This window comes from Thunnus maccoyii, chromosome 20 (genome assembly GCF_910596095.1).
Source record: "Thunnus maccoyii chromosome 20, fThuMac1.1, whole genome shotgun sequence".
NCBI lineage: Eukaryota > Metazoa > Chordata > Actinopteri > Scombriformes > Scombridae > Thunnus > Thunnus maccoyii.
The window spans coordinates 19,264,483-19,286,923 of NC_056552.1; the positions used below are offsets into that span (position 1 = coordinate 19,264,483).

At 38.9% G+C, this 22,441-nt stretch overlaps 2 protein-coding genes across 6 annotated transcripts in view; one reads left to right on the forward strand and one right to left on the reverse strand.

The window, feature by feature from the left end:
• Nucleotides 1–10,510, reverse strand: part of arhgap17a (Rho GTPase activating protein 17a) — a 29,438-nt gene extending 18,928 nt beyond the window's left edge. For 2 of the 4 annotated variants that reach the window (XM_042397447.1, XM_042397449.1), the window contains exons 1-2: nucleotides 9,956–10,510; nucleotides 1,420–1,459 (exon numbers count right to left, since the gene is read on the reverse strand). In XM_042397447.1, coding sequence (XP_042253381.1) covers nucleotides 1,420–1,459; nucleotides 9,956–10,008 — 93 coding nt within the window. In that variant the 5' untranslated portion in view covers nucleotides 10,009–10,510. The remainder of the gene's footprint in view (nucleotides 1–1,419; nucleotides 1,460–9,955) is intronic. The other 2 variants (XM_042397448.1, XM_042397450.1) reach the window with 1 other exon arrangement.
• Nucleotides 10,511–14,148: 3,638 nt separating this feature from the next.
• lcmt1 (leucine carboxyl methyltransferase 1) lies at nucleotides 14,149–22,098 on the forward strand. Of its 2 annotated transcripts, XM_042398369.1 has the most exons (11): nucleotides 14,154–14,531; nucleotides 14,985–15,076; nucleotides 15,363–15,484; nucleotides 15,628–15,704; nucleotides 16,433–16,494; nucleotides 16,615–16,717; nucleotides 17,737–17,857; nucleotides 18,812–18,913; nucleotides 19,137–19,228; nucleotides 19,845–19,942; nucleotides 21,370–22,098. In XM_042398369.1, the coding sequence occupies exons 1-11, from the start codon at nucleotides 14,446–14,448 to the stop codon at nucleotides 21,390–21,392; spliced, it is 978 nt and encodes a 325-aa protein (XP_042254303.1). In that variant the 5' UTR covers nucleotides 14,154–14,445; the 3' UTR covers nucleotides 21,393–22,098. The 2 variants fall into 2 exon arrangements, 1 of the variants encoding a protein (XP_042254303.1); XR_006092992.1 differs by lacking the exon at nucleotides 21,370–22,098 and having other exon boundaries at nucleotides 14,149–14,531; nucleotides 19,096–19,228; nucleotides 19,845–19,931.
• The last annotated feature ends 343 nt before the right edge of the window (nucleotides 22,099–22,441 follow it).

Here is a 22,441-nt window from a genome sequence, read left to right on the forward strand (position 1 = left end):
ATGGAGGGTGTCAGACATTGTTGGCTGTTGTTAAGGAGTCATGCAAAGCCGGCCGAGTTTGTTTTAACATCTACGACAGCTCCCATTCACACACAAAGACAATCTTCATCGCTGGAATGTCTTTGCTGAGCAGCCAGGATTTTGTCTCAACCCCACCTGCTGTCTGCCTCAGACGGCCTCAGGGGCCGAGGATAGTTTTCCCCTAAGGAGATGTCTTTCTTCTTTGCTATATACAGTAGACACATCTACGGCTACACTGACCTCTGTGCAGCTAGTCGAGCCTTTACTGTGCCTATAAAAGTACTTCATCGCTGCGTGTGTAAGCATGAATCTGCAGGTTTTGCTCTGCTCTTCAAGTAGACAGGAAAAACTAATAAGTGATATCAGCTGCTGTTTGGTTGGCATGAAAACTTGCATACTTTTAGACTTTGTCAGCACACAGTTCCAGCTGCCCTTTAAGCAGATTAAAAAGCCTTCATGAACCAAATATAGGTTGAATCATCGTTGCGTGAATCTAGAAAATGGATGTTTGGATGGATTTATATGGAAAAAGTGACAGAAGATTACTGGAGAAAGAAATGCAATAATGTGTTCATTGCAGCAGGCCATGTCAGTGATTAATAAACCCTCAAGGAAGGGATTAATAAGTGAAATTAGCTGGTATAGCCTTGCAATTGTCTAGCGCCCTTTACGGACAAGGAATATGCACATTTGCTGGCTTTGTCTAACTGTTAACATAATGGCTTTTTGTCATCCACACATGGGTGTCTTCAAGTTATGTTCAGACATGACAGGAAATTTATAGAAAGAGCCATATGCTTGTGTGATATTTGGCAGCCGGTGCACAACAGGAAGCAGCAGTGAGTTTACAAATGTAAGAGTGTTTTCTTTTCACTTAAAGGCTGCACCACGGATGTATTTCAAAACCTATTTTGCAGTTGAAGCCTTAATCAACAACTTATTATAGTATGGCGTTTAAAAGCTTATCATTTTAACATCATTTTTATTTTTTTCCATTATATTTTGTTGAATCACAGTGATACCTGTGCTGATATCGGTATCAACAATAACAATAACAATATCCTGCGACATCATTTCTATAAACCCACGTGAGTTGGTTCATCGAGTGGTTCATCTGTCTTGATTCTGCACATGCACAAGGAGACAAACAGATAACCAATAACTCTGCTAGTACATCCTGACAAAACTGTGTGTGCTGGAGTCAGTTTACGGTGCTTTTTTTAGTCTTTCCGGTTGCTTAATATGGACTAACTTTATACATAAATACTTTGCAGGATTTTGTCTAAAGGACTAATTTCATTCAGAAGAGACATCTGTTAGCCGCTGCCTAACAGATGCAGCCGTTCCAGGGTTGAGTTAAGAGCTGGTCAGCACAGCAGAGTCAGATTAATGATTTACCTGTAGGAGGTCATCGCTGAGAACTTCTGTTTTCTCCGCTCTGTGGGTGAGAAAAGACAACAGAGAGATTGGAGATTAGTACTGACCGACAAGGATGGCAGATAAGTAGTTGTGCTTCATTGCTCTGTGAGGTCATTGTGAAAATATCTGCCACACAAAATGACAATGCGGACAATGCTCCTGAAAGGCTGGTTTCAGTATCAGGTGTTGACTCCTGTGTCCGTGGGAATAGTGTAAGAGAAGTTGGGTCTCTTTAGTTTGTTGCTATGGCTCTACCATCCAAGCAACAGGCTGGTATCCATGTCTCGCTTCAGTCTACATTGCTACAGCAGCATCAAGACTTCATATACTATTCTTTTTTGTTGTTTTAAAAAGTCACAAACTGTGAAAAACTTGTATTATATGTAATAATAAACACTACAAATGCAGAGAAGAGAACAGAAACACAAAGAGGGTGTGTCACTGCTCTTAACGCTCAACAAGTTTTGATTTCCTTAAGCCGGAGTTAGCCAGGCTCACTGTGTCTTGCACAGAATAGCTGTACAGCCGTGCTCTGCCTGAGCCTATTAATAGTAAACTAATAGTTGGGCTTGGGGAGGTCAGACAGATTAGATTCACTTAAAAGGAGAAGGCTGAGAAACACAGACTCAGCTCATACTGCTTATCAACACCTTCGCACAGGCTGGTGGCTTCTGTGGCTACTGGGAGGGGACACCACAGTCAGAGGGGTCAGGAACTGGAGTTAAGTTGATCGGATCCGACATGAATTACATAATACAACCCTGAAATACAGCTAATGAACAGACACAGACGATCAAGCCTCTAATCCCTCTTTCTCTCACGTGCCTCACTCTCCTCCCCCCTTTCCTCTTCCTATGTCTATTGTTAAACCTTTTGTCTCGACTGTTACCCAAAGTAAAGATTGTACAGGTAATGTTGGTTGTCTCAAACCGATGTGCAAACTTTTTCTAAGTGCAGGTTCGGCCTCCTAAATGAACCGACCTGTGTAGACAGCCGCTTGCCTGCATTTTGGGTAACTGGAGCTCCAAACTAGGCCTGGGCCCTCCTCCAAAAACTTGCTCTCTATGAACTATAGTAACCTCGTCACAGCGGTGGACAGCTGCTTTCAATTACAACATAGAGGCAGGGAGAAACAGAGAGAGAGAGACTGACAGAGAAGAGATGATAGTTTGGGGGTTAGAAAGGAAAGAAATACAAATACAGAAATTGGGCGGGTGGAGGAGGGGGGGGGGTTACAGACTCCTAAGTGCCAAACCAGAATAATCTAAAGGCTAGAGATGAATGGAAAGATTTTCTCTGGAGGAGAGCCGTAGCCAAGCTGGTGAGGTCACACACGCAGAGTGAAGACCTACAGTATAACCCGCAGAAACCTACAGACGAGGCTTCCAGCTCGCTGCGGAAAAATGGGAGCCACACACACACACACATTACAGCATAAGGCACGCACACACGGAGCGTGATTATGAAGCCGCAGTATGGAACCCGTGTTCTGGTGTCTACACGCTGAAGAGCTTTTCATGTGGTCCTGTCGAGGGCTTGAACTTACAAACCAGTGTATTCATCAAACAGTCTTCCATCAACGCTGCCTGTTCAAACTGATCCTGATGTTTATGCGCACAAATAACTTGACACAAAATAACCCTGATTATTAAAGTAATAGTTAATGTGTGTACATGGTTAACAGTAACTTTCCCCATAAGCTGAGATTACACAAGCTGTTTGCTAGTTGACTTCATGTCTAAAAGGATTGTCATAGACTAAGAGATGAGTGCAACATCAGGGGAATACTGTTAAAATGGAACTAACTTCAATTTCCGTCAGTTCCTGTGTGCAACATAAATTCTTAGGAGTTTTGCTGTGGCTGCAAAAAAAACACTTAAATGTTTTTTCCCACCACCGCTACCCATGCTCCTCTTTCCTCAAACACACCACTTTGCATCTGGTCCAATTACTGACCACTGTGGCTCAAGAGCTGGATCAAATCAAAACACTAAAGGCAACCAGACTAAACTGTATACACGCCAAGAGTAACACAAAAGCTTTACTGGTAATCCAACTCTGTTAATCGTGAGATGCTTGCTGACGTTGATGTGAAAGAGAACTCGGTCAGGCTATTTAAATAACTCCCTAACCTGGTTGTAATTGAATGATGGGAGCGCATGTGAAGACACTTACAATAGCAGCTCTTATAAATGCTAGTGTGAACCAGCGCCTAAAAGTACCGTGTCACAGAGGCAAGAAAGAGGCTGTGTGCAGCCTGGGCAAGGGACAAAACAACAACAAACAAAACAACAATTGTTTTTGCCGGCATCAGCTGACCCACAGCGAATAGAGCTGACCCCATCGTGCCTCACTGAAGCAGCAGCCTTTGGAGAAAGTGTGTCACTGTGCGCCGCATGTGACTTCTTAACAACAAGAGATCCTCGCAGGGCAGCCGTGGCCGCTAGTTCAGGATGGTAACCATGGTGACCTACTATCAAAGTGGAAGCGGAGTAAGTGAATACTGCAGCCATAAGCACAATAGAGCGGCTGTTACCGGCCGCTCGACACAATCAGCGGGATGAGGAGTAGGGAGGGTCTGCCTCTTATGGTTGCAACAGTTGGCAGCTTAAGGCATAAGGTAATAGATACTGGACCCAGATGAAAGGAGGGAGGGGGAATAATTCAGTGACTCAGCCTATACGACCTCCCTAACAAGGCTGATTATGTGAGCTGTTAACATTAGACCCGGGCTGGAGTGAATATAACATGAAGGTGAAACTGAAGGACTTTTATACAATGTGTATTGTTGTGGTGCAAAAATAAACCAAGGCTAAGGCTAACCATACATTAGTTGTTAGACTCTTGCGTATGACTGTTTTAATAGTGCTTTAATAACTGTGTAATCAAACAATATTTAAATGTTTGTCACTTCCTTTTTACATCCCATATTACTCTGAACACGAGACTAGGGCTGCAACTATTGATTATTTTCATTACTGATTAATTTGAAGGTTATTTTTTGATAAGTTGATCAATTGTTCTGTCTATAAAATGTCAGAAAATAATGAAAAGGTTCAAAGGTGACGTCTTCAAATGTCTTGTTTAGTCCAACCAACAGTCCAAAAGCTGGAACCAGTAAATGTTTGGAATTTTTGCTTAAACTGACTGAAATGATTGTTCAATAATCAAAATAGTTGCTGATTAATTTTCTGTCAATCGACTAATCGTTGCAGCTCTACATGAGAATCTCTCCTGTTTCCGGTTCAGTCTATCCTGTTGCTAAACCAAAATCCACGTGCTACTAACTGAGATCTGAATCCAGAGGATATAATGTGATATGTATGGTACGTTTATGAAAAGTATGTGTATGATAATCTGTGTGTAAATCTCTTGAACGGAGCTACCTAAGGATGCAAAATGAACTTTAGAGTAAACTGACAATAAAAGTTGTATCGTTGACACCTGTGTTTAGTTTCCTAAAACTTGTCAACTGTCTATCATTTGGGATACTTTAGTTTTAAACTAAATGATGAAACAAGTAAAGCCTCTATACTGTGTTGTAGATACACCAGACCAGTAGCGTCCCATAACTGAGGCAAATGACTGTGATCATCATGATTAAAACAAAAACCAACTTTTGACAACAAAGAACAGTGTAGTCTGATAGGTCTTGCTGATCACTAGCCGTACCACAAAGGCATCACAGCTGACACAGCTCATTGTCCTCCAGGCAGTGGCATGGTGAGACACGGGAGGGAACGCCCAGTCACCTATCCTTGTTAATTCAACAGTGACATTTTGTCGGTCCCTTTGGGGAAAGTCTCTTTTCAATATGACTCCCTTAAGGACTTCAAAATACAATAAATCTGCATTAGATTGCGTAACACAGTGCTTGTAAGAAGATTGATGTTGTTAGATATGGCATCAAAAGGGATTATATAATACGACTGTTTATAATACCAGTGAATGATTAAAAGGGAGGGAGGAGGAAAGCCCTGATGGGAACAGTATATATTCTGTTAATCCTCTCATTTGCAGTGAAGGGGGTGGACACTGAGCTGTTTGTGATTTTGTTGACCCCCACATTGAGAACCGCTGAGCTGCAGAACAGGACACCTAGAGTTAAGAGTTTCCAGCTTTAGTTATTTGTGATAAGCTCATTACTGCACTGATTGACTGCTTGATTGATTGATTGATTGGTGTAACTCTGTTGTGGCAAAACATTTACCTCACCAGCCCAGATAAACTCAAAGTGATGCAGCAATTATAGCAAAGTGCTGGGTTGAAAGCTGACCTTAATTGGACCGCACCATGTGAGCTAGCAATAATGAAACTCCTTCCTCATCCACTAAGAAACACTTATCTTAGGCTGATTTCCTGACAATCAGAGGTGATTATCTCAGAACAAACAAAAAAGTCTAACTTCTTAATCATCACCACCACTGATCTCATCTTAGCTCTGTGGAGCATGATTGTTATTTTATCATTATGCAAATAGTGGTTATAGCCTACGATACCGTGTTCATATGTGATTTTCTTTAAAAGGTGTTGCTATCTTGCCACACTGACCTGCAGCAAACATTGATGTATTAGGCCAGGGAGTTTAAAAATAGCAAACTGGAATAAATTTCCACAAAGAGAGACAAAAAAAAAAAAAAAAAAAAATCCTTGCCATGAATCACATGCTGTTTTTCCCTCCTCTTCAGTTTCACTCTCTACATTAATCTTCCCAGCGCCCTCTCCCCTTCTCTAGAAAGCACTAGCATGTCTCTGGGAGGCAGTTTCCTGTTTGTAGAAGAAGGAGAGATTTCCTCAGAGCGGCTGCTTGCTGGACACAGTGTTCTGCCTTTGCAACAATCACAGGAACCCAGGGGGCAGTGGAGAGGGCCTCGGCACGCCGAACTTTTGCAGACACGCAGATACACAAGCAGGCACGAACTTTAATGGACAAAGCAGAGTGTGCTTGTTTGCCCTTAATCTAAGAGCAGACACATCACTCATTTCAGAAGTCAGAAGTCTATGGGCGCACGAGGGATTAACCCCTACCTTGTGCGTACGAAAGAGGAAGCAACAAATGCAGACGCACACACATGCACATACAAAAGTCTGTTTTCTGCATCACGCTTGCTCCACTTCTAATTTACTGCTGGTTCAGTGCTCTGAGGAAGTTATGAGTATTCCAGCTGCGTGAATAGTCTTGAGTTTGGGGTGTACAAACATTATCAAGCAGATTCTAACCGGAGACTTTGCTGACAGTGTTGCCATCAAATGAAGACAGCAGGGATGCCAAGATGGTAATTCCTGTCTGGAGCTTTTCTGCCAACTAACCCATTTCTGTCAGTCCATTAATGACTTCCACTGCTTTGTCTGCTTTTGATTATTTTCATTTTTAGTTTGTAAATCTCTCTTTAAGATGTCTTAGTCTATAAGTATTTACTTCATTAGTTTTAGTATTTAGTTTATAAAATGTCAAAAATTATGACAAATGCTCATCACAAATTCCCAAAGCCAAGAGTAATGTCTTACAGATCCCCTCTAGATATCTTTTAGGACATATAAAACATCCTCTGCTTGGAATGATACATTGTGTCTGGCATGTTTTTTTCAACAAAAAAATAACATCTACTGCTTCCCACTCATTGAAAAATCCAGAATATATTAATATGCAAATGTTGTTCATTTGAAAAGTTCAACAGCTGGAGCCAAGATGTCTCATACTTCACTGGAAAGTTCATATTAAGTGTTTGTTCACTGGGGGCTTCAAGCTTCTACATAACACTTGCGCAAGTTGTATACCGGCCCTCGATCGCCTCCAGACTGGTTGTGATGTCACAATACATGCTTACAGGTACACCCCTAAAACTCAAGACTTTCAATGAGCACAGAGAAACTTTCCACTTTCAGGAGATGAATGTTTAAAACAGCCTTCTGGTGTCAAACTCTGCACATACATCATTCTGCACGGTGAAGCTCAAACATCCGACTGAAGGAACAAGAAGAAAAACATGTTTTTGAGTGGAGGGGGACTTTAAAAGTGATGTAACGTCCGTGATCGATCAGTTTTTGCTCCTTGCACCTTGTCCTCCATTATGTATTCCATTTAGGATGATGTATTGTTTGTTGGAAAGCATAATCATAATTGAAAAGACATGACTGCAGAATCATAGCTGAAATTTTCTTTTTTTGGCAATTTAAAAAATAAAAATCTTGACCTTTTTTTTTTACCCATAGAGGCTGTAATGTTTTTATTAACATGGAAAACTTGGTTTTAGTTTCGGTTTGCACATATGCTACGGCATAAAAACCAGAAATAAAACAGATGTGACAGGAGAGGTCAAGGGCTTATACAACAGGCCTCCATGATTTGAAAATGTGGAAGCTAAAATTTATTTGGCGATGCTGCCTCTGCCTATTTGACGATGACACATTATTGTTTTCAGCCTGTCAGTGGCTTTATCTGGTAGCATCCAGTACTGGCTGCACCCGCTGTCCGCCTGGGGTGCCAAACACTGTTGTTGAATCCCACATACACACACACCAACAACCACAAAACACACACACACACACACATTACGAGAGCCAACCTCCCATGATGAAAACATCCTCTGACGTGGCTCACCCTCCTGTCCACACAAGCTGGCTGAAGCCTTCGCTACTTTAGATATCCAGTCACAGAGGGACAGTGTGTGTCATCACACAGCAGCATAAAGGCTCTAGTTAACAGGCCTAAAACACAGCACAACACATTAGCATTGTTCTCTGTAGGTTCTTGTTTTAAAGTAGATCCATTCACCTTACAGCTTAGACACTGCAGCAGTTTTCAAGTTCAGAGAATGGTCTAAGTGGAGGCAGGCAGATACTTCCACCACTTAAACACATTAATCTACTTTATATGCTTTAAAAGTTTGATGTCTGGTTGAAGCTGGAAGTCTAGTGTTTCACATTATGGAGAAGCTCTCTCTGCCACTTTATCAGCACAGACTGAAAGTGAATCTAGTGCAGAGTATATAACAGCTCATCCAGCCTATTAGTCCTGAGTTCTCATATTTTTCCCCTTAATATGACGTCTGGACTGGGTAGCAAAGGACTGACGTCTGGCTGGTAATGCACCAATATCAGAGTTGCAACTAACAATTATTCTCATCATTGAGTCATCTGCTGAGTATTTTCTTAACCGATTAGTCATTTGGTCTATGAAATGTCAGAAAATGGTGAAAAAATGATGATCACTGTTTCCCAAAGACCAAGGTGACATCTTGAATGTCTTGTTTTGTCCCTCCCAACAGCCCATAACCCCAAGATATTCAGTTTACTATCATGAAAGACTAAAGACCAGAAAATATTTGCATATAAATTATAAAAATAGTTGGCAAATAATTTTCTGTCAATCAACTGATCGATTGACTAATCATTGCAGCTCTAGATGAGCCTGTGAAATGTCAAAAAATAGTCAGAAATGTAGTATATATTTTTAAATATTTCTGAGTCTTCCTAGGGATTGTTTTGCTCAAAATCCAAACATATTCTGTTAACTGTCATAATTGGCAAAGAAAAGCAGTAAATCCTCATATTTAAGAAGCTGGAACCAGCAAATGACTGAAAAGAAAAAAGTTGCTAATTAATTTTCTTTCTGTAGACTAATTGTTTCACCTCTAACCGCTATATACACATACCAAATTATGGTGATAAATCACCTTTGAATACCTCATCAGTGTCTGTTCAATAATATTTTTAACTGTCAGTATTTCTGTTTGTTTCTTTGTTTCCTCGTTGTATCTTATGCCACATAGCACAGTGTCAAATTTGAACGCTTTGCACTTGCATTGCATCATGTAGCCTGTAAAAAGACTCTTGAAAAGCACAAGTTGTTATCTGTTGATAGAGGTGTGAAAATCACCGGTGCACCCCTAACCCTTAGCCACATATCTTCCTGTATGTTTTCCAAACTTCATCAAACATTTCTGCTACCCAGCATCTTGACTTTGACAAAAGACAGACGTCCTGATGAAAGGAAAGTGACTGCCCAAAATCGGTGGCAAAATGCGCCATCATTCTGCTCCTGCCTGGTGTTTCTTATTTCCCATCCGGATAGTCCTCACACTGATGGCTGATTCATTCTTCAGAGGAAGACATCTGGTTGGGAGATGTGTGGACGCTTGCACACATGAAGGAAAGCATTTAACACTCCCCCATCCAGGTTTTTATTAAAACTCTCATGTCCTAAAGCCTGGCTGGAGACCATTAAAAGCAAATGATTCATTCATGAAAGACTGTCCTCCTTGTCAACACAGACTGCACTGATTAGATTTTTTGTAGTCGTTCATGTGATTCTCCCTCTTTTTTTTTTTTTTTTTTTTTTTTTTTTTTTTTACAGCGTTTTATACATATAATGGAAATTAAGTTATGGACGAGTATTGTGAATAACTTGCTAAAAGTATAACAGCCCTTTAAATAAAGTCAGAAAGACAGAGAGAGGGTTGCTAGTTTGCTGATGAGCCTCATACCAATAAGCAACGCAGACTTGAATACTTGCCTGCCAACTGTTTGATTGGCGAGCTGTTTCATCCGATTGAACTGCTTCTTCATTTTCGGTCCTTTGCCTGTCGAGTCTTCCGAAGTTACGCTTCAAAGCCGGGCTTTGGTTTGTCATGAAGTTCACAGGGCCTCTCCCCGTTTCAATTTTCCAGGCTGTCGCTATGACAGGGAAAAACAAGCGAGAGCCATTGAGCCCAAAGCCAATTAAAAATAGTTTGGAGCCTCGCTAGCCCCTAAGCTAGCCTTTCCCAAGTGGAAATCTCAGAGAAAAGTTCCCCTTGAGGGCGACGGCATGATCCGCGAACCGTCTTTTTTGTGTGTTTCCGTACATTAAAGTCCCGAGGTTAAGCCGTGACTAACTTTCACTGGCTCCAGCGGCTTTTCATGGCTCTTCTCGGGTTGCTGTCTTGACCGTTAGCCGGGCGAGCTAACGTTACCGAGCTGGATAATCCGTCGGCCGCTTTTTCCCAGAGCAGAGCAGGGAGCCGAATGAACAGCGGCGGCGGCGGCTCACCTCTGCCTCTGCCAGCAGGAGAGGGAGAGGGGGGAGAGAGGGGGGAGTGAGGGAGAGAGAGTGGGGGGAGAGCAGCCGGAAGCAACATTACTGCTCTGCAGCATCTGCCAGCCAACACTACCTCCCCCTGGACGCTCACAGGAGAAACCCACTGACATATGGAACACTGTACTCATAGAAATAATCCTTGACTACATCACAAAAAGAGCCATAATTAAACATATTACATTCAAACTGAAAAAAACCTGCATTCATAATTTTGCTCAGAGTCTCTTTAAAGGAGAGTTTCACAGTTTTTCAAGTCATTGACACATGTTTTTCTTGCTGTAATCATTCCCCCTGTTCATGCAGGCCATTAAGAGATCCCTTCATAATGCACTTGCCCCCCATTACACTAAGTGGTGGTGGTGGGGGGGGGGGAATCCACAGTCATCCATCTGTGCAAAAATGTATTTAAAAGTTTATTTGAAGCTAATATGAGGCCTCAGGTGCCCAAATGAGTCAAATCAAGTCAATATCTTTCAAAGTTACTGTCTTTTTAGTGCCAAATTCACTCTTTTTGTTACTATCCCTCCACTGCAGTTAAACACTGTCAAGAAACAAAAGGGGATTTTTATTACTAAAAAGACTGAAACTGTGGAGGATATCCAATTGATATGACTAACTCAGATGTCTGAAGTCTCATATTATTTAAAGATAAACTTTTACATACATTTTTTCTCAAAATAAGGACCACGGACTTACATTGTAAATGCATTTTGAGGGGATCTTCTAATGTTCAGTATGAAGAGGAGGAATGATTACTGTGTTCATTTTAGCACCTGACTGTGACTTTAAGTGGCACAGTTACTGCAAATTGGTCTAACAAAGCAGCTCTCTGATTTTCTTTGAAGGTTTTACATATAAACCTACAATGAGCAAGCATACCTCAAAATTGTACTTAGGAATATGGGTGCACAATATATCCGACGGTTTATTGGTGTCAAGCAAGGTATCAGGTAATAATTGCTTAGAACATGGTTTCTGTAAACAGCTGACAGGTTGTGGAGACCCCAAGTGTGTGTGTGTGTGTGTATTTTGATCATAATATCTTACTCTTGTTTAAATGTGACAATGGCTTAACGAGTTTGAATGGATAAAGATAATACCTACATTTATGATGATTGAGGGGGGCATATTTCCTCCTTTATATGCTATAAAACATGTGCATATTGCAGAAAAGTAATTTGTGTTTACAACCCTGAAGGATTGCAGGCACATGAATCTAGAAAAAAGACGTGGTGTTATTGCTATGAAATTTAAAATGTCAATATTGAATGAAATGGCTATAAAATAATCAAATATAATTAAATGAAAATATGATCATTTAAAGAGCACATAACAGTTTACAATGTAAGAGAGAGAGTTTGTTTTAATATTACAATATGTCTGTTGTAGATTAAAATATGACACATCTGATCATTAAATGATTTGCAGATAGACAGAACAAACTGTAACCTATACAGTCATCATCTCCAAGCACCTGAGACTTGTTAATCCTTCTATATAAATTCATTATACAATATGCCACTTGTGTCTGGGAAGTGTTTTGTCAATCAGAACTATGAACATGTATTTGAACAGAAATAACAGGCACTGATACAGCAGTAAAGTTATGTTTCATACTGCAATCACAGTGGCGATTCCATTGAATGACACATGAAAAGGATGCACCAACATTCACTACTAGTTTAGTTCATTCGGGGGCTGCAATCTATCCCACCATGCATTTGGAGAAAGGCAAGAAAACACCACATGCACCCTAGATAGGCTATTCCTAAGATGACACATAAACAGAGAATATCATAATGAGCACTAGCATGTTTCAGGACACTTTTCTGTCTCCACACCGATTGACATCCCTCCAAAAACTGACATTCCCTTTACAATGTATTCTCCTTTTGACATTTGTGCATGTTGTTTTGCTGTTGTAAAAAAATCTTCTAATTATTCAAGGAAATGTGTGGAAAAAATACACTTTTTGGACACTTTGTTGTATTTGAGACCAAAAATCTGTTTGGTTACTTTGTGGGGTTACTTTCAATCTTTGTAATCCTTTGAAATGTATGTACAATCCATGCATAATGAATGAAATTGCTAGAAGTGATGTTGTTATTCTCTTCCTTGAAATGTGATGAATACAAAGACAAATACAAGGGAAAAACATACATTTTATGGGAAACAAGTATTAGCACAACACCAGGTCTGGGAATTGAGCCCACATCCTTTTAAAGCTTTGCAATTCAAGTAACTGAAACCACTAAAAACTGAAAATGACTCAGATATTCTATCAGGAGCCAGATGCATTAAGCTTCTGTAAGACTACAGATCGAAACTATAGACCCAGTTCAGTTAGTTGACAGCTTCATCTAAAGCAGATAAATGACTTTTGCCCAGTGTTATGATATTGTTGGAGGCCCTTTTGCAGAGAGAAACCCATACTGTAGATCACAGAAATATGAAGCTGAAGAAATATGAAGTTCTTTGCACATGTTCTCCCCAGTGTGAGCTTTAATGTGCGAGTTAAAATCACTGAATTCTTTGCTGCAATCCCTGCAGCTGTGCATATTGTCGCTGTGAACAGCCATGATGTGCCTGATGCAGATCGTTCTATGGGGGAAATTAAGCGAAACACGTATTGCATTTGTCAGGCTTCTCTTCTGGATGATTGGTTTGTGGGTGTGTAGAGCTGAGTGCTGATAAAATTCTCTGCCGCAGGCTTTGCAGCTGTATGGTTTCTCCCTTGTGTGAATCCCCAAACGTTTTTTTTTTAAATAAAGCTGATGAAGTTTATTCTGCAAGTAGGACAAGTCTTTCTCTTTTTCATGTGAATTTCTAAATGCTGCATCGATTTCTCTGAGGAATTCAGATACGCTCCACAAATGCCGCAAAGGAATTCTTGATTATCTGAGTGATATGAGGCGTCCTTAATGAGGCTGGCTTTGTAGTGGTAGGGTTTGTCACACAATTTGCAAGGAAATGTGTCAGAGTGGCTTTGGATTCCATGTTTCACATGGGACTTGATGATTATGTTGTCACTGTTCTGCATCTTTTTAATGTACCCCCCTCTCTAAATGCCTTTTTAACTCCCCAAAATCTGATTGTGATCCAACACTCTCATGATCCTTGTTGTTTTCACTCTCTTCTGCAGTATAAGCAAATGAGAGCAGCTTACAATGAGCAAATGCTTCTGATGCCTCTACCTCAAGGGCTTCTTTCAGTGGTTCAGTGGAAACAGCATCATTAGCTCCATTTTCCATATACTGAATTTAGTTTAGATACCTAGTACCAGGAATGTCAATGGGTAAATAATCAACAAAAAAATGGAAATTTTGAAACATTAACGTCATTTAGAAAAGTATATTTATATTTGTCAGGTTGGGTTTAGTGTCTATTTCAGGTTAAAGGTCAACCAATGCAAAGCTAGTGCTGTATATGTCTAACCCAAAGATATATACCTTCTATAGATATATATAACTTCTGACATAAACAGAATATATAAAAACAGTGCTGATCTGTTCGGCTCTTTGTATGTAATGTGATTTTTAAGGCAAAAATTAGAGCTCTGCAGCTGATTCACGGAGTGATACTTTTAATATGAAAAGCTTAAATTGAGCCGGAAGTATTTATCTCTCACGTCCGGTTGGACCTAGATAGCTTAGAGCAACTTGTCATTTATTAGCTAAATATCGTTCCCTCATACTTTAATTCATCTCGTAGTTTGCTCGCTTAACACAAGTACTTGAGCAACCCGACTATGCTCGCAGTTTTATTGCTCCTCTTCCCAGTTTTGGTTAATAAACCCACCTGTCAAATTGAGCTAACGAGTTAGCCTGTTGTAGCTAGCCAGTGTGTATAGCAGGTGGGCGAGATTATGCAACGCTAACAGTTTTAATGTCAACTACATAACGCCAGGACCAGGATTAGGATCATCCATGGCAGCTCGGCAGCCTTTCACAGACACAGATACTGCCGATGAAGCAGTGAGGGCGACGTGTGACGATGCAACCACATGTAAAAGGTAATATTAGCTTAACGTTACAGGTACAACTGGCTACTCTGAATAATATGTGTGTTTTTTTCCACAAAAAAAGTTCAATTATCTTGTTAAAATCCTTAAAATGACATCTACTTAGTCTCAGTGCTTATTAAGTGGTTAAAACAACAGTTACTAGTTTACACATCTATCAGACACACAGCAACATGGACATCCCATAGTAGTCTTCTCTCTGGTCCGACTTTCTGGTTGTCTTTCTTCATTACATGTTTATTTTTTGCTCTCCACAATTTGTTTTTCATTATGTGAGACAATCAAGAAAACACACTGAGCTGAAAGCTGCACAGAACGGAGAGATTCTAAGTGGGATCAGCAGTACTAGCGACCTTTGATTCAATGTTAATATCAAACATATTATTTACTAGAGCTTTAATTACGTATGTCACTTCCTCATCCAATTTATAATTTGTTTTCTAGGTTTGCTACCAGTAAAAGCTACTGGAAGGACCCTTACATCCAATACTTTGTGAGATCAGTAGGGGAAAGGAAGGCACCTGAAATCAATAGAGGTGAGTGAGACGCTCTTCTTTAACATATTCTGACACTAAATTCAACAATCTTAAGCTCGATCAGAAAACTCATGTGGTTAGTCATATTTATAAGCTGCACTACGAGTCACTTACATGTGCTGTTGCCTCAATATATGTAATCATGTACTTTTTTGTGTGTGTATTTTAAACACTGCTAGCCACAAGCCACATTACATAAATTATCTGAGGAATAATTATTTACATGTCACTTCACCCATGTGTGTTTTGTCAGCTTATTTTTCTATCCACTTGTCATATCTGACAGGTTACTATGCACGTGTCCAAGGGATGAACCATCTCCTTGATGCATTCATTAGAAAAACAGAGTGTGACTGTCAAGTAATCAACCTGGGTGCTGGACTGGACACCACGTTCTGGAGACTAAAGGTTTGCAACATTGCGGCTCACTGCCAGCACCCTGGTCTAAATGTGATTCTCCATCACTCTATTATGGCATATGGTCTTCTTTGATTTAACTAGGCTGCATCAAATACACTTCAATATTTATCGTGCTTGTGTGTATGTTATAGGATGAAAACCTCATGCCACGGAAGTTCTTTGAAGTTGACTTTCCAACTGTTGTGGCCAGGAAAATACACAATATAAAGTAAGACAACCAGGCTATTTCACTTGTATTTTATTTTTATCCCCCCACATCATGTTGCATACATGCACAAGAGCAACTACAAGTACCCCCCACAGATTAGAGGATCTGATAGATTTTGCAGTATCTTTCTAATTTAACCTTTTAATAATCTTCATTCATGACCATGTTAGTGTAAGAGGTTATGATTAATAAGTGGATCATGTTTTCATCCTTTTCTGGCTGTGATGTTGTAATGTAGGGTAGACATCTGCAGAGGGAGACAAAGCACTTTGTTAAAGGAAACAACATCTCAACATTTACAAATGTCTTATAAAAGAACTGAAAGAACACTGGCAGTGTATTTATTTATACTTTATGAATATGTTATCCATACATGTTTCCTGGATAACAGATTTTGTGTATTATATGCAAATTATGACTAGCGGTATTCTGATAGTTAAGCTATATATATAAGTATCTTGCATATGACAGTTAGTACAATATAATTCCAAATACTACTACATAAACTAAGCTAACAAATACAGTAAAATGTAACTATACTGTAATTAGTTTGTGATTAATTTTCTGTTGTGCGACTAATCCATTAATCGACCAATTATTGCAGCTCTAGTTCTGAACTTCCTATGAGCTCTTGATATTAGCTTTAACATGAATTAGATAATATGAATAGTTGTATTTGTGTGCTTGAATGAATAGTTGCATTTGTGTGATGATTTTTCTTTGACTAGGACAAAACCACCCCTGTCCAAACCCCTCATTGAAACCCACTCAACAGACTCCTTACTTCTAGGTAATGAACAAAAGTTCTACACCTGTGATCATTTAACAACAAATATTCTTTATTTCATGTCATAGAATCTGTCTAAATATGTGCATGTTTGTGTGTGTGTGTGTGTTTTTGTTTGCTCAGATGCCCACAGCCTTGACTCAGACCGGTACTGTATCATCGGAGCAGACCTCAGAGATGTCTCTACAATGAATGAAAAACTGAAGAAGTTCCAGCTTAACCCAGAGTATGTGAAAATGCATTGTATCTTATTTTCCTTATTGTTATCGATACAACCTTATTGTATTTTATCTTCCTTATCTGTCACGCCAAATGAATAATTTAGATTTGGAAGAAAGTGTAAGTTAACCTGAGATCAATATATTTTTTCTGAAATAAGTCCCCACTACTGCTGCATGTCAGTTGTCATTTTTTTTGCCCAGCACGTCTCTAGAAATCCAGGAATTCAAGCCTATCTCTGTGTTTTCTCGCAGTGAGTAACTGTAGATAACAGTCACTCTAGAGTGTGTTGGTGTGGCTGTAATGCAGATGATTAACAGGAGTGGCTTGAGAAATATCTGTGGTCGTTTTGATAACTTCCTCTATGACGTGAAATCAAACTGAACACAACCATAGTTGGGGAGTGTTTGATACACAAGAAATTTGGGTGGAGTATCACTGTACAGGTATCAGTTAACCATTTTATATTAGAATGACTTCCTTTTTTCTACGATAGGATGTTTTCTATGGCGAGGATAACTCTCATTGGCAGACTGCTCGACCTCAGCTTGTAACTCCTATTTTAAAAATCCCTTTATTTTCCAAGGAAGTTCAACTGAGAATGAGGCGCTCTATCAGGATGTGAATGTTTTTTTTTTCTTAAAGTCTTGGTTGTGTAAGAGCAAGGGTCACTACGTCCATCAAAGTCACAGTGTGCAGTAATAGTTTTAAGATCATAACGTTTCATAGAGTATGAAGGATACTCTTCTTTTCTCATCAGTTTGAAGGCAGGTTGGTCTTGGTGTCACTCCAGATCCAGTTCTATCCAATCATTTCTAAAGATTGTGAAACAGGGAATCATTTTCACATGAGCTTCTGTGCTTAACTAAATGTAATCTGTCAAAATCTGACACATGCATCCCTTGATTGTCTGTCATCATGTGTACTTTAAGAAAACTAAAACCTGTTTATATTGAATAATAAGATTCTTCTCCGAGTGCTTCCTAGTGATGTTGTTGTGTTCGTGTGTGCTGCTCTCACTTCCAGATTACCTACGTTGCTCCTGTCAGAGTGCGTGCTGGTCTATATGACGCCCACTCAGTCCTCCAATCTCGTTCACTGGGCAGCGGAGACCTTTCACACCGCCATGTTCATCAACTACGAACAGGTAACCGAAACCAATGACTGATGTCTGGTGCAGAAGAAAAACACAGTTGTTGGCTTCTTTATGCGTGTCACAGTTTTTATGAAGCATCTTGATTTTCTGTTTGTTTAAAAGTACATTAACTTTTGAATTAGCTTTTATGTCAGTCAGTGCTACCTGTGTTAGTTTAGCTGTGGTAGATTAAAGATGTAAGACTGACAAATTAGGTGTAAGAAGTTGATTTTTCAGTTACAACTGACCGATATATCAGTCAGCCAGTATTATCGGCCGATATTGGCCTATCACAGCTATATCGGTATCAGCATATATGTTGTCCGATAGGCGCCAATATATATATATTTTTTAAAGTTATATAGGAAGCATTTTATGTATATGTGATCATGTTTCTTAATTCAAGATATGTATATGTACTTAGGTATGTTTTTTTGTTCTGTGTTTTTTTTTTATTTATAGTTATTTATAATTATTAAATTCCAGTGAAGTTTACTGTTTTAGTGCATTTATGTCATTTTATACAACACAGTTTATTGTTAAACTGTAAAATATCATGCCTCCATTACATATCGTTGTTACAAGTGTTTGATAACCACATTTGTACCACATGTAAGATTATAGGCCAATATATTGATATCAGAATTTTTTTTACTCCCTAATATTGGTATCGGCAACTGCCCCAAAAAGCCAGTATCGGTCGGGCTCGACACTTAAATTAATATTAAATTATACATTTAATCAACTTAATCAAATGAATATTTAGATCATGTATCAAATTATCCATCATATCACTCACTAAATCACCACTGACTTGAAGAATTTCAGTGGTAATTTAGAGACATTCAACAGAAACAGAAAGGCATTCTAACAGGCGGATGTAGTATATGTGAATTTGAGCCGAGATGCAGTAATGTAGCTTTTGTTTAAAAGAACAACATAAGGCAACATGGTCTGTGTACCCAGGTGAACATGAGCGACCGCTTTGGCCAAGTGATGATCGAGAACCTGCAGCGCCGTCAGTGCACCCTGGCAGGAGTAGAGACCTGCCAATCTCTGGAATCTCAGGTAACCTCCAGCACTCAACTTAATATTTTTCAACCAACAAAACAATTCTTTGACTGCATTTAGGAATAAGAATATCTTTGCTAGATCTGTCAAGTCCAGTTGAAGGTCTCTTGCTCAATGAATGCTCCACACACTCTTGAACTTCTGCTGCTTGCTGTTTTTTTTGTTTTTGTTTTTTTTAGAATATCCAGACAGTAAATTGTTTAGTGTTTGGTGCTTGCAGAGGGATCGGTTTCTGAAGACTGGCTGGGAGAATGCTGATGCGCTGGACATGATGACCGTCTACGGTATGCTGCCTCAGGATGATGTGGCAAGGTAATACACCTCTAACACCACTCAGCATGTAGTAAGCTTATGTGTGTAATTTGAACAGATTAAAAAAAAAAGTTTATTTCATCGTCAGTGAAACAAAGGAAGCTAAGTTGGAAGCCAGAGTATTGGCACATTAGTCCTAAACATTTTAAATCATGTAATATGGCAATTAGAAAAACTATCAAAAAACTCAGCATGGCAAACACAAGACAGACTGCAAAGCAAAGAGGAGCAGTGGTTACTGGACTGTAATAAACACTGACTGAAAGACATCAAATTATATATATATTTAGCTAAAAACACTGAAAAAACAAACATTATGTGTTTAAAGTCCCCCTCCACTCAAAAATGTGTTTTAATTCTTAGTACTTCACTTTGATGTTTGACCTTCACTTGAAACCTCCAGCGCACGTATAGTAAGAGGCCACACATTTTTTAGTGGAGGCGGGCTTTAGTGGAGGTAATTGAACTTCTTTGTGGAAAAGACACATGACACAAATGAAAACATTTCATTTTTAAACAGTCTGGTATGTGTTGCAAGTCTGTTGGACTTTTTTGATACAGAAGAAAATATTCTAACATAAGTACTTTGTTGATTATGTTTTTTTATTCCTCGCAGAATTGAGCGACTGGAGTTCCTTGATGAGAAGGAGCTGTTGCAACAACTTCTTCAACACTACAGCATCTGCTGGGCTACTAAGGACAAACTCAATTTGGGTAATGAACAATTATGTTTTAGCTACATTTCAGGTGTAAAGTTTTATTCCTTAAAATTTCTGTTGCAATTGATTTGGCCAAACCCATGGTTATTGATGGTAAATACAGTTTAATACTACAACAAACATTTGTTCAGAAATACAGTACTGTACAATATAGTAGCCAAACAAACTCACGTTGCTTTAATAGTCAGTAATAATTGCAACTTCGACCTGATTTCATGGGGCGCACAGCACAAGTAGTTTTCCACTCAAAAGCAGGGCACAGTAAATTTTGTTACCTTGCTCAGGAACTGGAGGTGTGCAGCTTGATGCCTCTTCATCAAACAGCTCACTGTGGTTGCTGCTTTTCATTTCATTACTCCCTTGAAAAAAAATTAAAATGATCTGCTGATGAGAAAATGCCAAAAATGATTATCGTCTTGTTTTATACATTCATTTTTGAACATTTGTTAACCTTGCTAACTTCAGCACCCTGTGTTTCATTAGTTGAACATTTATAATGTGAAGCAGCAGCAGCAGTTAATGTTAGGTTTACATTAGAGGTAATTTAACACAGCTCTGATGAACAGCGTAAAGAAACTGTTAACAGTGAGGCTAATATCTATTTAATATTATTATTTATTATTGATGAGATACATTTTTAAAACTGTAACGCTGGATTACATGCATGCATTATTTCCTGTAAATTCCTTATGTGTGTTAGAAGGCAATTTTAAATAAGGCAGGGAATGGCTGACCTGCCACTTAAAATGAAAACTGCTATATATTGTATTTATTTATCGGGACAGTGTACAGTTTTTAACATAAATGATGCACTGTACCAGAGTTAGCTGAAAGCTAATTTACATCTGTAGTCCCCCACAATCAAAACATACAACAAACAGTACAAAGCAGAGAACACACAGAACACATTATACAAAATACAAAGCTATACACAATAGCACATCACATACCCCCACAATGTCAACTAGAAATTAATAATGTAAACTTGTCAAATTAAAAGCAAGACTACCTGCGCTAATGAGAAGACCATAGATGATTTTTAGATTCAGTGGTTACAGAGCTGAGTGATTTTTAGTAGATTTTTTAATTAGTATAATAGTGACGTAATCACAGAATTTAAATACATTGAATGATTATTACTGACAAAATGATGACCATAAATAGTAACAAAAAACATGGTTTGATTTCATAAAAATTGTAAGAATTATAAGTTTAATGGACGTGTAAACTGCGGTAGGATGTCACATCTGTGACCGTTCCGTCCCTGAATCATCTCTGGCCACTATGGCGCCATGCTGTCCGTTAGTTTATTTACTTTGTGTTACTCATATGTGTTCAATTTTTCATATTTCCACCTACCCACCCTGTTTGAAGTGTCTGGTGCAGTCATTTACAATAACAGGTCATGTTCTGTTTCCTCAGGTCTATCACAGTTGGCATTTTGAGTGTGAAAATTGCGCCATTGTTGGACGAGCTTGACATGTATGTTCGCCAAAATCAACAACAGAACAACGTGTGTAAAAGGACATGTAGGAAAGAGGAAGTCCATATTCTCCATCAAGCCCTCATTGGGGAGCTTTGGGGAGCTTCTCCGGTGTGAAAATCTTGGCATCAGCAGAAAGTATTTTCAGGAGCGTCCTTTGTAACCCTTGTATGGTCACAGTGCAGGTTGAAGATAAGAGATGATTAGGTTAAGAACTGTGATGAGGTTTGTCCTTACACTGACACTGAATTACAAACCTCAAAATGGATCAAGTTTGTTTTTATTAATTTGCTTACAGACAAACTTCTCTGCAATTATTATTTCAAAACCTACTCATCTGTGTTGGATGATTAAAGAATGTATGAAGTTGGAAGAATTTCAGATGTCATATAATTGTCCTTGTCTGGTTTTTATGTGCCATTTTAATTTTATTTATTAATCAACTGTAACTCCCAGAAACATTTTCTTACAAAGCATTCATGCATGCGGAAAAATTTGTGTTGAACTCCAACATACATTACATGCAACTACTGGTTGCCTGCAGAAATGTTTATTCTTGCCCCTAGTTTTCAAACAGCAAAGAGGACATGGCAAATAAATTTGTAACAAATTATATTTGATGAATGTTACTCAACTGCTGTTGAATAAAAAGTTTCTTTTGTGTAAAACTTTGCTGCCTTGTTCGTACTTTTTTATTGACTTCATATCAAAATGTCAGTTGGGTTATCTGCAGTTACAAGCTGAGGAAAGATATCAGCATAATTAGCTGCGTGAATCTTTGTGTATTTAGTTATACACTATGTAGTAGATGTGAATTGTGCAGTAAGGCCCTGCATTTGTAGAGAAATCAAGTTTAATTACAATGAACATTTTATATAGACTTTTATATAGCTTATTTATGATCTTATATTCAGCTATTCTGAAAATTTAAAGTGGCTTTAATCAATAGTTTTTATATCAACAATGTTATCCTTGTAATGAACCTACACTGAATTATCACAGACTGCAGTT